Below are 13,004 nucleotides of genomic sequence, written 5' to 3'. Positions count from 1 at the left end.
TTTTGCTGCTGCATTTGGCATCTTAAAGCATGCGTTCAGAAATGCTATCTTTAGCGCCATACTCATGAAATGGTGCGTAAGTAGCTTTTAGGATCGTCAGTCGTTTTAACGTAGAATAGAAATTTATTTGATTTGGGAATGACTTGTCCAATCTCAACATTAGTGATTTCACACACTTTGTTTCTTTGGGTAATTCCAGAAAAGCACGTCACAGATATGATACAGTGTCTAAATGTATGGTTTTCTACTTACCACAGTGGCGTAGTAACAGTTGACAACAGTAGGGGGAGCCCTTCGTGTTAGAAGAGTGCTAGGTTAACTTGGTTCTTTGCTAGCGTTGCACACAAAGTGCCGCACGGGTTATAATAAATCCCTCAACAATTTCAAATAGTTCACTTCATCTTTTGGGAATCGCGGCTTGGGAAAAGGAGCACTCCGAGCAAGACTATTTTCCGTCTTCGAAAAACAACATTGCATCTTCAGGAGAAAAACATCTGCTGGCTACATGAATATTTTTACATCAACACTCATTTGCAAGTCTAATAAAAAACCCTTTTTATTCTTTTCGGTGGGATTATTTATGCCGCGACAACACTTTTGGTTTTAACGGAGGGAAAATATTCAGTGTCAGAATGTATCCCTTTTTCATTAGGGCTGAAGCGGCGCGATCGAGGTTGTTGTTTTTTCCCTGTTCACAGTTGACTCTAAGCAAAAGCCTCCCGGCAATAAAATAATTCCCGAACGTTGGATTCCGGTGCAGCACGTTTGACGAGTGCAATCGAAGCAGCATTTCCCGTGTACGACTAAGATAAGCCTCCATCACTTTATGAGCCTATTAAATAGGCAATGGAATAAAACCCGATGGCTTCTGGAGCGCACGCGTCCATTTCGGGCCTTCGCGCCGCAGTCTTGCAGCTTCCGAGTGTCGGACATTATCGCCCCCACTACCCTCAAGCTCACCCTGCCCCCTTGTGACAATTACTGCCCTACCTCCCTATTCAGCACGTAATGAGAAAACGGACTGATCGATTTCTGTCCGGCCAGTAAAAGAACGATAGCTGGGCTTTGGATACAGCACGGCACGGGCGCGAGTGAAGAGAACCACAGTGCCTGCCGCAACATGACGTGATTTAGAACGGGAAAATGACTTCACTCGGGGATGATTAAGGAAGTTCAGCGCCTTTTCATTAGAATTGGAATGTGATTGTTTTATTGGTTTTTTGTAAAAGGGAGGCGAAATGCTCACTTTGTTTGGAATGGCTAGTAACTTGCAAAAGAAAAAGTGGGACACCCAAATTGCGTGTAAAAGACTCCACAAATGTCAAGGATAGTGACAATAGGGAACATCGATTGGGTACAAGAAGGTAACTTCCACGTTACATTGCCACCTACAGGCCTGGCATGATTATACAACTTCAGTCATTTTTAACACTTGAAATGCCATAGACTGCAATTGGCTATCAAGTTGTTGTTTCTTTAATGGGAATCGTAACATTTCCGATTGTTGGCCCCAGCTGTACTCCGAACGGTTTGGGGAGAAAGAATAACTCTTAACTCACTCCACACATCTGGCACATGGAGTACGATCATTCGACACAGAAAACTTGGGAAGAATTTCTCAATTTTCCGTTTAACGACGGCCTAAATGAACCTGAATGCAACCCATGGCAATTAAACCCCCCACAGAGGTGCCCAAAAGCGTCGGATGTGGATGTTTAAATCAGACGGGAGCACATTCATCATTGTTACCTTTGTGTGAGGCAACGGCTCCCTCAACCTGCTCCACTGACTCCATTTTGATTTATTCTTCCTTTTGACTGATTACACGGATGTAAATATTCAGGGGGGCTTAAAATATGGTGTGGCTGACAGAGTGTCTTTTTCCAAAGCACCTCCATGCTGTCCTGTTGGGTCAGCGCCACTCGGCGTTATTTATTAGGCTCCATATTCACTCTCTATCCATCACGGCATGGTCACATCTCTTTATGTTTATTACAGTGTCCCACCTTCCCGGGGATGGATGATTGACGTCTCAGGAAAGCGTCGAGGTGGGACTTGCGCGCGCCTTCTTCTCCAATGGAACCTCGACTCGGGCGGGCGGGGCTCCTCATTTGGACTCACTTAACGCACGTGAGAGAAACAATAACACGAGCGTGCAGAATCCTTCACATGGGAGCTTCGGCCACTTGGGGCTGCGGTGCGCTTTGCTTTTCTTCTTTTTTGCTTTCGCTCTCTCTTTTTTTTTCGATGCGCATTTAAGGAGGCGCAACACTTTTAATCCCATTAGAAGCTGCTAACGTGCATGTTCACCTCCCTCTCTCTCCGTGGAGCGGCGCAGGAGTGGCCAAAGCCAAAAGCAGCGATTCAGATCAGATTTCAGCTGGAGAAAGAGAAAGAGAGAGAGGGGGAGAAAGAGAGAGAGTGAGCGTGTGTGTGCGCGCGCGCGTGTGTGCGTGAGGCAGGCAGGCAGGCAGTCAGACAGACAGTCAGTCCGTCAGTCACCCTCCTCCCAAATCTCGAAAAGCTTCACCGAGGAGGCGCGGCGAGAGGAATCCAGCGGAATTTTTGCGCGGATATTTCCTTCCTATTTCTTCACCAGCCGTCCCTCTCCCGTCCTGTCCCTCCTCTTCCTCCTCCTCATCTTCCTCACGAGCTTCTTCTTTTTTTCTTCTTCTTCTCACATCTCCCCAAAATAAATCAAGAAAAGAGAATCGAGATTGAAAAGTTGGAGGCGAGGCAGCAAGGACCGTGGCCGAGGATGGACGAGCAGCCTCGTTTGATGCACTCTCACGGGGTAGGGATGGCCGGACACCCCGGCCTGGCGCAGCATTTGCCGGATGGCACCGCGGGGACGGACGGCGAAGGGAGGAAGCAGGACATCGGAGACATTTTACAGCAAATCATGACCATCACCGACCAGAGCCTGGACGAAGCGCAGGCGAGGTGAGACTGCACACACAAACACAAACACGCGTGTGTTTCCAAAAATAATATACAGCACGTTTACAGGAACAATAAAGCCTCACAATAGTCAACAAGCAATAAGGAGGGATGCAAATAAACGCATGCGACTAACGCTAATTGCGGACCGTGCTTCAACAATTAGCTTTAATTTATTCAAACTTTTCAAAATCAATCGTATTTCAAGCTAAATGTATCTTTATCCAAGTGATTTCACCACCTCAGTTTTACTTTTTACAAAGAGGCTTATTTAGTCGAATCCGAAACTAACATGTTGAATATTGTCCACTAATAACAACAGTAGTCATACGAAACTCATTACATAGGCAACTTGCAACTGATGTGTTGTTTTGCATTGTTTGTTTACTCTATGCTTCATTACAATCATATATATATATATATATATATATATGTATATGTATATATATATATATATATATATATATATATATATATATATATATATATATTGCAGCGGCTCCTGCAAAATGCACTTGAGCACTTGTTTTGTTGTACTGAATATTTGCATATTAGGTCATAGTATTAGTTATCAGTACTTGCATATTTAGCTAAATGCATTTGAACTCTTGTTTTGTTGCACTGGGTATTTACTGTACGGTTAAAAAAATATGTATGGTTAAAATGAGATTTTCATAGTTTTTATTTTCCCTCTAAAAGAGTCCCCTGGACATGTTGCAATCACCCGCATGCTCACAATTCTATTCTTTTTAATTCAATGTATATGGGAGATCCACTAGCGCTACATTTCGCTGTTGTTGCCAACTTGTGTACGTAATCACCACCTGGCAAAAAAAAAACACTAGCGATGAAAGATAAAAATAGTAATTGTTTTTTGTATTTTTTTTCTCAAAACAACAACTCAAGAAAAATGGTGGACTTGTTGCAAAGCCTCCTGCATGCTCATATTTTGCCAAATATATACACAAAACATACTTGTCCAACTGAGCACTGTTATTATTGCAATGTGTATTCACATAAACGACAAACAATGAATTAAGCGTATACTATAATGTTGTAATACATATATATATATATATATAAAATATTACACATACTTTTTTATATACTAGTTGCATTTGATTTCTGTGTGTTAAAGAAAATCCTTGTTACTCATTTTAGGAAACATGCGTTGAACTGTCACAGAATGAAACCTGCTCTCTTCAACGTTTTGTGTGAAATCAAAGAAAAAACAGGTAAGTTCTTTTCTTTTTTTCATTGGCTCCGTTATCTGTCCGTCTACCCGACGACGCGATTCTGTTGTTTTTTCTACTCCCATTTTGCCCCCCTTGCAAAGTATGTGCCATCGCCCCGGAGCCACATGGAAGCATCAAAAGCACGCTTGTGCGCATGTTGTTTCTGACAAATGTCACGCAGCGTGCATGTGAGTGCACGCAGCACACACAATGCTCAGGAGTGTTTTCATGGCGGCTCTTTCTGGGCTGGGCTGGGCTGGGCTGGGCTTTCTCACCCTCTGTCAGCTCCCCTTGGCCCGAGTTTGATGGTGTTTGCTAAGTGAGCTGTTTTACATGCAGAGGCTAGTTGTCAGGAGGGAGGGGCGGTGTGGCGGGGCGGGGGGGATTTTCTGTTTATGTTTGCAACAAGGGTCAAAGTCATGAAAAGGAATGTGTGAATTATTACTCACTTAGCAGCAAATTAAAGCGCGGCGACTCACATGATGAAAGCCCGTGATTAATCTCGGGAGGGACGTGGCCGAGCGCGGCTCGTTTGGAGAAATGGCTTTCCGAGGCTGGAAAATAAAACAAAGTCTGCAGTTTGACCTCGTCTCTGAGCGGGCGCTGCCAAGCTGTCAAAAGATTTTTGAGGGAGCCCCGTCTCGCTGCGCCGCCGCCGTTGTTGCCTTCGCGGCCCGTGCGGACAGCTGAAAATAAACACTTAATTCAAAATGGACGTTTTATTCCTATGAGTCAGACTTTGGCAGCGGGGGGGGGAACCGAAAAGACACCGGGGGATTTTCTGCAGATTTATAAAGGTTAAAGAGTGCGAGGAGGAATCCATAGTAGGTTGGGGCCCTCTTTCTAAATTGCAAGGCTGGGAAAAGTGAGACACTGATGCCTGGCTCTTTGTAAACTGTCTGGCGTCTCACCGGGTTCAACTGGAGTTCGCTTTCCAAAAAGAAGAACAAAGTGACTTGGACCTTTTCCTGGCTTCTACCCGTGCCTCCCATTCCCCCCCCCCCTTCCCTTCCCTCCCCTTCCCTTCCCTTCGTTTCCCTTCCCACCATTCTTGGCAAGCGGTGCTGCAGACAAAAGCGAGGTTCCCCCTTTTTTCTGCGAAAACCAAGCACCAAGTTTGGAAATGAACTCGACTGACTTGAAAAGTTGGAGAAGCTTCATAACAATCACCTCGCCGCCGACCCTCATCTTCGTCTTGCCACCCCCCCCTGAAAGTGAAAATCCTTTTCACTGCCTATGACACCGAAAATGACTCAAACCTTCAGCATGGCATTTACAGGCAAATGTGCTGAGTGCGGTGGATGCGAGCAGCCTGTAATTTGTCAGCTCTCTTTTTTTTTTTTTTTTTAGATATCACCATGTCCTTTTTATAAAAGACTCCACTTCTTCCATTTTCAAATGGGTGTCTTGGGCGAATCATTTGCTGCACGCGCTGGCGGCACGGCTACAGTCATCCATAGGTGTGTGCGCGCACCTTCTTCTGCTTTAGTGTGGCCAGAGTGTTGACAGCAGCAATACGAGACTTTGCTTTGCAACGGACGGCGAGGTGTCCGCTGGCCGGACGGCAGCTGACAAACAAGGCGGGCGCCCGCGCATGCCTATAGCAGGATCAAGCCGGCCTTAACCAACGACCCCTCCCTTCCCCGTCCGCCCGCCGTGCTTTGGTGCCAAGGTCGAGCCCGTGTCGAGGGTGGGGGGGGGGAGTATTTAGCAAGCCGCGACAAGCTCAGCTGCGCGAAGCTTGTGTCACCACTTGAAGGCTCGGATTTCCTCTACACCAACCTCCGTTTTCTTTTTTTTTTTCTTCCCTTTCTTCAAAAGATCATTGTTCTAACTGTTCCTGAGAGCACTGACGAGCTTCTTTTCCACTTTGAGCTGAAGCGACTTGTTTGTGTGGAACCATGAGAGCAGAGGAAGGTGGTTCAAGCAAGAGAAGCCAGATACCAACTTTGTGTTTGTGGGTGTCACATTTCAGGTCTCCTGACTGTCTCGCTGTCTCCCTCCCCACGTTGGTGTCGGCAGCCTCACGTTACCCCCACGCAGGCCGCCGCAGGTCAAGGGGGGGGAGCTCCTAATGCGATCAGGCAGCTAATGCATTACGCTACTTGAACTTATCAAAGGCGGAGACCTGCTGAATCAGTCCATCCCGCTAACGGCGCCCGCACGGCTAATTAGACGCGTACGCACCTCCAGGACGGTCACTTTCAGGCTTCCTGCCGGACGAAGCACTTTTACGTTTTGGGTGATTGTGCTGAGTTACTAACAATTCATCTCTGATGAGCTGCGGTGAAATTTCTCTGGTGGTTAGCGCCGCTTGTTGTTTTGCGAGCGGGACGCAATAACAAGAAACGAGCTGATCCCTGCTAGCCTGGCGTAAGGCCACCTCCTGCAAAATGTCGTGTGTGCAGACTTTTTGAAAAATTGCGTTGTTCTTTAGGCCCTCTTGGAATTGATGTTTATCAATCATAATTGTGATCAATTCCGGGAGACATCAACATCTCTGGAAATCCTTTTTGCAAGCATGTGTATGGATGAATGGATGGACACCTGTTTTTTTTTTTTTCTGTGTTAATCGTAAACGAGCCTTTTCGTCCGTTTTGTGTCGCGGTGATGGAGCGACTCGTTGAGCGAGTGGTGACGATGGCTCCCGCCGCTGCTGTTTTTCAGTGTTTAATTGACACGGTTGTCCATGCTAAGTTCAGAGGTTAGTGTTGCCTCTCTTTGTTAGCCTCCTCTCATCTCCGCTGACAGATGGAGGCATTAGTCTCCAATGTGGCGCTGTCCTGAAACTAATGGCTATGTCCTTGCTAGCCCTGCACCGGCTGCGAGACTGTATATCTGTCCCCGGCCTGGAAGTGCAGAAGCAGCAGTTTAGCCCCCCCCTCCCTCCCTCCCCTCCCCCTACCACCATCACTAACCCCCCCACCCCGCAACCCTCCATGTTTTAGTTTCCACGGAAATAAGGCCGAACAGGACCCTGCCTGTTCTCTCATAAATAACTTCATATAAATAACTTCAAACATGGCAGTGAAGTTTGCCTGAGAAAATGCCGCTGGGCTTTGATTTGCGAGTTTATAGGAAGCGCGCGGCAGAAATATGAATCTAAGTGAATAAGAATAAACATGTGACGGTCCCAAGCGGGGACGCGCTGACTGTCAGTTTGCTTTTCCGCTGACTTATATCATACATGGATTCCCGTTTAGCCTTTCCTGTTTATGCTCGTGAACATGCAGCACACACACACACACACTCTCTCTCTCCCTTCTGACGTATACCCGCTCACAATTAGGCCGGCTAATATATTATGCAAATGTTGACTGGCTTAATTGAGACATGTTAATCATGTTTTAAGAGGCTAATTACGGCCATGTATATGTGAGGTGGGAGTAGTAATTAGCCGCGCTAAGAGATCTGGCTGAGGGATGGTCATCTTCTGCCTGTCGACGTACGGCAAGGTGTTTGTTTGTCGCTGAAGGTATCTGCATCACATCTCCAGTTTGCTTCCTGCACTCGGCAGCACGGCTATCAGATGCACGTGGGGCTGTTCTTAGTCGCCTGACAGATCATATTCTGACCCATTATGCTCAGAATACCTTTCCACTTATCGAATATAAAATGGCTTTGGAGAGGAATTTTTTATTTATTTATTTATTTGATCAGATGTTTGTCTGCGGGTCTGCTTTTTGTGACTTGCTTGACATTATCGCACTTGCAATGGCCCCCGCCGTTGTTTTTCTTCTCGGTGCCATTTGGGTTTGATTGGATTTTGAGCGCTCTCCTGGAATTTGCGCGTGGCGTCGGAAGTGCACGCGCTGGTATTGTCGAAGCGCTTATCGCCGGTGCGCTCCCACGGGTTGAACGCTCTACTTGTGAATTATATTGCTCCGCGTCGCTTTGTTTGAGCTATGCAGTCGGTTTGCTTGAATGTTGGAGTTATTTTGTAGAAGAAATATCAGAACTATCCATTTCAGCCTAACAAATAGACATGTTTGGACAATGTTAGAGTTTTGTGGGGGTGCATAGAACATAATATTGGGTAAATATAATTTGACTGGACTTGCGCTTTCATTGACTTGAAACTGAAGCTTTGGATCTCATTTGCGTATTCGAGCGATTTTTATTCCATTGGCCTTGATGGAGACGGTCGCCCTGGCAGTTGTTAACCTTTTAATTGGAGGTGCGGGATCTGGTTCCTCTGGCACCATGCCATCGTGATGTAAGTGGCGTGTTGGCAGCATGCTGGGCTTGTACAAAGGACCAACCCCCACCCCCAACCCAACGTGACTCTAGATAAGCGGTCGAACCCAAAAATGGCAAGCGCTCTAGTAGAAATGACATAAATGAATACATGCTGCTTAAACGGGACTAAGATTAATGGTGGCCTCCCTCCCGCATGGGCTCACATCCACCGTCAGTCGCCGTTTGGCGCTCCAGATGGAATCAACACCAATCAATGAGGCTGCGCCACTCTGCCTCCAACCACACACACATACTCCCACATTTAAATACAGTGTGTATATATTGCACATGGAGTCAGGCACTTGCACATGAAGACAAATATACTGAACGTCTCCCTCCTCTCCACAGCTCATATTACTTCCCCATGCGGCGCTTACTCAGGTGCCACCGAGCGAGATGGCTGGGTGGGGCGGGGCGGGGGCCGATGGCTCCGTCGTGATTGGATGTTTCAATTACTGATCGTAATGCCACAGTGTCGCGAGTCACGCAGTGCAGATAGCGCCATTTATTTTAATCAGGCGCAGGGAGAGATGGGTGTGGATGTGTCTCCCTCCTTTCAGGGAACTTGCACATTTGGATGCAGGGGAGCGCGCGCTCTCCCTCGCACGCATTCTTACACACACACACACACACACACACACACTCAGGTGGATTCAGAGTAGAGAGGTTGCCGTGGGTAACGCGTAGCGACAAGCTACTCTCTCAGCGAGCTATTCTAATTTATGTTAATAAACCTTTCTGTTGCTGCCAGAGACAAAGGAGGCCCCAGATGAGCCCGGGTAACCTTGGCACTTTCACACAAAAGAGGGAAGGAGAGAAAAAAAAGAAAAGGGAAGCAAAGTTGAAATGTGCAGAACGGCGCCGCAAATACTTTTGCAGAGAAGGATGTTAAATTTAGCCACTTTCCGCATGTTTTTTTTTTCTTTTCTGAGGCTTGCAAAATCAAACGGCTCATGCTGGCAATGTGCAGGATGGCACCTGCTGTTTCCGCCCGTGTATGTGTGTCAAGGTGCGCGCGTGCGGACGCTCTCTCGGGATTGGAAGCTTCATTTTTGGAACACTTCCCGCTGGGCGGCGGGGAGCGTTTAGCACAGCGGCGGCAGAGGTCGGTGTCGGCCCCGGAAAGGTCCTCTCAGGGAAAAGTCTCCTGAATGTGGAGGAGCACAAAAAACACACAATAAAAAAAAAAAAAGAAGAAGAAATCACAGCTAATCGGTGCATATTTTTGGTTTCGCTTCATCACTTTAAGTGATCAATTCACTTTGTGTTCCTTAAAAAAAAAATACAATTTTATTATTAGCAGTGTTTCTTAGAGAATGTCAGTCTTGATAATGTCGCGCATACGGTTGTGAAATGAAAGGAAAAGAAGTTGATTTTGTTGATGGTTGCAGCCTTTGAGGAGAGCTTTGCCTGCCTGCAGCTGTTTGTGGATGCTAGCTTTTGTGCTGGAGGACAGAATTAATTCACAGCGCAACCTCAAAAGTGGAACTCAATCCACGCTGGGATGCTGACGCCGACTAGCATGCCGGCACGGATTGTTTTTGTTTGCTTTTACAATTCTTCCCATAGGAAATAATGGCAATAGAAAGAATCCATGTCAGGTTCAAGCTGGGGCCATCAAAACCTTCATTAACCGCGAGAGCCTTACCGGTCATATCGTACGCTAAGCACCGTATTAATAACACCTTAAAACCGAAAAACAACTTTAAACACTCTTTAAAAGGGGGCTGTTATAGACAATTGACTTTTTAATGGCAAACAGTTTAGCCCATGATGTGTGAAATCAAACGACCGAGTAACTCTTTTGTTGTCTGCCTGGTTTTGATCTGTCAGAATTTCCAGAGTTCGGAATTTCCTACACTATGGTGTCAGAGGCAAAGGGTAAGCAGAGCTGCCACACACTGAGATCCGCACACAGGAGTAGCAAAGCGGGGAATGCACGCCACATCTGCAAATAGAGGCTTGTCGCATCCCCTTGCTCCATCCTGGTTGTCATGGTAACGACTTCTCAGCATTGGTTCTGCTGTAGAGCGGATGGGGTTCACGGTGGCTCATTATCATAAGATAGGACCGCCCCATCAAAACATTCTAAGCTCCTCAAAGCTTAAAAGATGTTGTGGAAAGTGTGCTGGCGCTTCCAGTGGAGTCATTGCGCTCTTGTGTGTCCTGACCCCAAAAGAGCGACGTCTCTCCTGTCCTTCAGCTTGCCTTGAGGACTGTTAGTTCTGGACAGTTAACTTCTTCTCAAATCATCTTAATGGCGCTCATTTTCTTACTCGAGCATCATCAGCAACTCGCAGATCCACCCATGCACGCACGTGCTCATTAGCGACTCGCTTCACGCCTGCAAAGAGTTTTTACCCTCCAAAGATTCAAACTCACGAGGTAGTTTACTTTGCACATCAAGTGCATAACTCAACGTTGATGCAGACGAATCTTTGAGCAACATTTATAATCGTTTTTGGAATTTTTGCCGTGAAGACAGAAAATCATGTGAAATCAACGTAGAGGCGCGTTTATACTGTGGGGCAATGTAAGATGGCCGCCGGCGCCTTCACTTTTCTCAACGGTGAGTAAGGGGCATTTTTAGTGCATGGTAAATAACTTAGTTGGGGTGGTTATGATGTCAAAGGGGGAGGTGCTCATCTTGCGCTTGGCGTCGTTGTTGACTATGTCACTCATGTGGCGCCACTTGTTGCTTTTTCTCCGTCTCCAAGCACAAGCTGAAACGGCGACCCCCGTGCCCGGAGGTCGGTGTCTCGTCCCCGATTATGTTTTACTCAATCGGCGATGGCGCCACCACCTTGTATCTGGTTTTATTGGACACGGTCCTTCAGCACCACGTTCCCTAAAACACATAAAATTCCTTTACGCCGCCATTACTTGAGTTCATAAAGAGCCCCGCTTCGCCGCCCCGCCGCTGCGCTCCCTCGCTATCCCGTCCCTGCCAATAAGATCATAGATTGATAGATTGATATTGGGTGAGCTGTGGCGTGATAAAGGCACGGGGGTTAAGAGCTTCTTGGATAGTTTAACCTTGATAAAACAGTTGTTTCACCAGGGCTGATTTGGGCCCATCCGTCTTCATCCGTCAGGGCCCCGGCGAAGTATGCAAATGAGGGCGGCAGAGGGAAGCGCCGTGTGCAGTTAAATGGGGCGTTGCGAATGTGCGGTGTACCGCGCCGATGGGGTGATACTACTTACTGTCCAAATTTAGTGCGTCTCCGCTGAAGCATCGTGGCAGGCCCCCCCCCCCCATCCCTCCCCCAGCCGTCCGCCCGCCTTCTGCATTTCAAGAATATATACGAGGAAGCATAAAGTGATTACATCTGCGGCAGCTGTGTGGCACTTTATATGTGCGTTTGCCCCGCACGTGATGTTGTGGTTTTGATGGATGAGCTGGGATTTACTGACTGCTCTTTAGTCACTCTCTTTTTGTTGTTGTTGTTGTTGCAGTTGCATGTGCTAGATCTGTATTTACTTGTCGTGGGGGGGTTTTACGGCCCGCCCGAGCCATACATTGTAGAATATGGTTGTTTATTGCTCTAATTAGTACGTCTGGAGGTGCGGGGGTAATAATCTTTATGATAATATCTGTTTATGCCTCAACACAGCTCTTCATTTAGGCTTTATTTTGCTCTCGGGTAGCTTCGTTTGCCTGATTAGTTTTGGACCGACTCAGCAGCAGTAGGGATGTTTTTTTTTTTTGTTTTTTGTTTTTTCATTTCTTTCATGTGCAGGCATATTGATTGATTCCGCAGCTCACTCATTATTTTTTCCTCTTCCTCACAACTTATTTCCAGCCAGCGCCAAGGCTAGAAACGGATCCCCACGTCTGCACTCGCCTGTCTGACTTGCCACCGCACACATAAAGCTGTCAATCACCGGCGTTCCTGCTTGCCCTTTGTTATGGAACGCCAACTCCGTGGGTGGGTCCTTTGGGTGATAGATGGCACAGAGAGCCTATCAGACTAGCGGGAGCATCCATCTCTGTCTGGAGCCCGTTAAACAAGCTCGGGAAGGCAGCCATGTAGCCCTAACCACCACTGGCCTCCACTAAAAGAAAGCCATTAACATTAATGAAGGATAGCTTTAAGAGTTCTCCACTAATAGGCTTCAATTGGATTTATGAGTCAGCTAGTTTACCCGGGAGTACGTCATGAAAAATGTCACAGGTAAATGAATGGAAATGAGCGTTAAAAGATCCCCGGATGCTGTTCCCCCCCCCGAAACACTTTACGCGGCTTTCTTTGTCATTTGAGGTCTTAAATGACTGCAAACAACACAACAGCTCGTCGTAGACGCGCTGCTGTTGCTTCTGCTGGAGCAAAAAAAAATAAAAAATCAAGTTGTTGAAAGGCCTTTCATTGCAAGTGCCCCTGGCCATTTCAATAACGTTCAGCACTTTACCTGTCTGAAGGGTCCCCGGAGAGCTGGCCACTTTGAAACCACCATGATTCCTCAGCCGCAGATTATCGTGCCACTACGATGCAATCACAATGTTGAAAAAAAAAAGCCTCTGATTGCGCTCCATCCAACCTGCAAAGCGCATCACTCCCCCCCCCAATAAATTGTTGGTATGTCATTACG

The 13,004-nt window shown here is 46.9% G+C and overlaps 1 protein-coding gene across 2 annotated transcripts in view; it reads left to right on the top strand.

Moving 5' to 3' along the window:
* The first annotated feature begins 2,224 nt into the window (after window positions 1-2,224).
* pbx1a (pre-B-cell leukemia homeobox 1a) overlaps window positions 2,225-13,004 on the top strand; it is a 42,128-nt gene continuing 31,348 nt past the window's right edge. The window contains exons 1-2 of one of the 2 annotated variants that reach the window (XM_037275671.1): window positions 2,225-2,943; window positions 4,102-4,175. In XM_037275671.1, the coding sequence (XP_037131566.1) occupies window positions 2,759-2,943; window positions 4,102-4,175 (259 nt within the window). In that variant the 5' untranslated portion in view covers window positions 2,225-2,758. The remainder of the gene's footprint in view (window positions 2,944-4,101; window positions 4,176-13,004) is intronic. The other variant, XM_037275670.1, reaches the window with a different exon arrangement.

Source organism: Syngnathus acus, chromosome 17 (assembly GCF_901709675.1).
Source record: "Syngnathus acus chromosome 17, fSynAcu1.2, whole genome shotgun sequence".
Taxonomy (NCBI): domain Eukaryota; kingdom Metazoa; phylum Chordata; class Actinopteri; order Syngnathiformes; family Syngnathidae; genus Syngnathus; species Syngnathus acus.
This window is presented reverse-complemented; position numbering and strand designations above follow the sequence as displayed.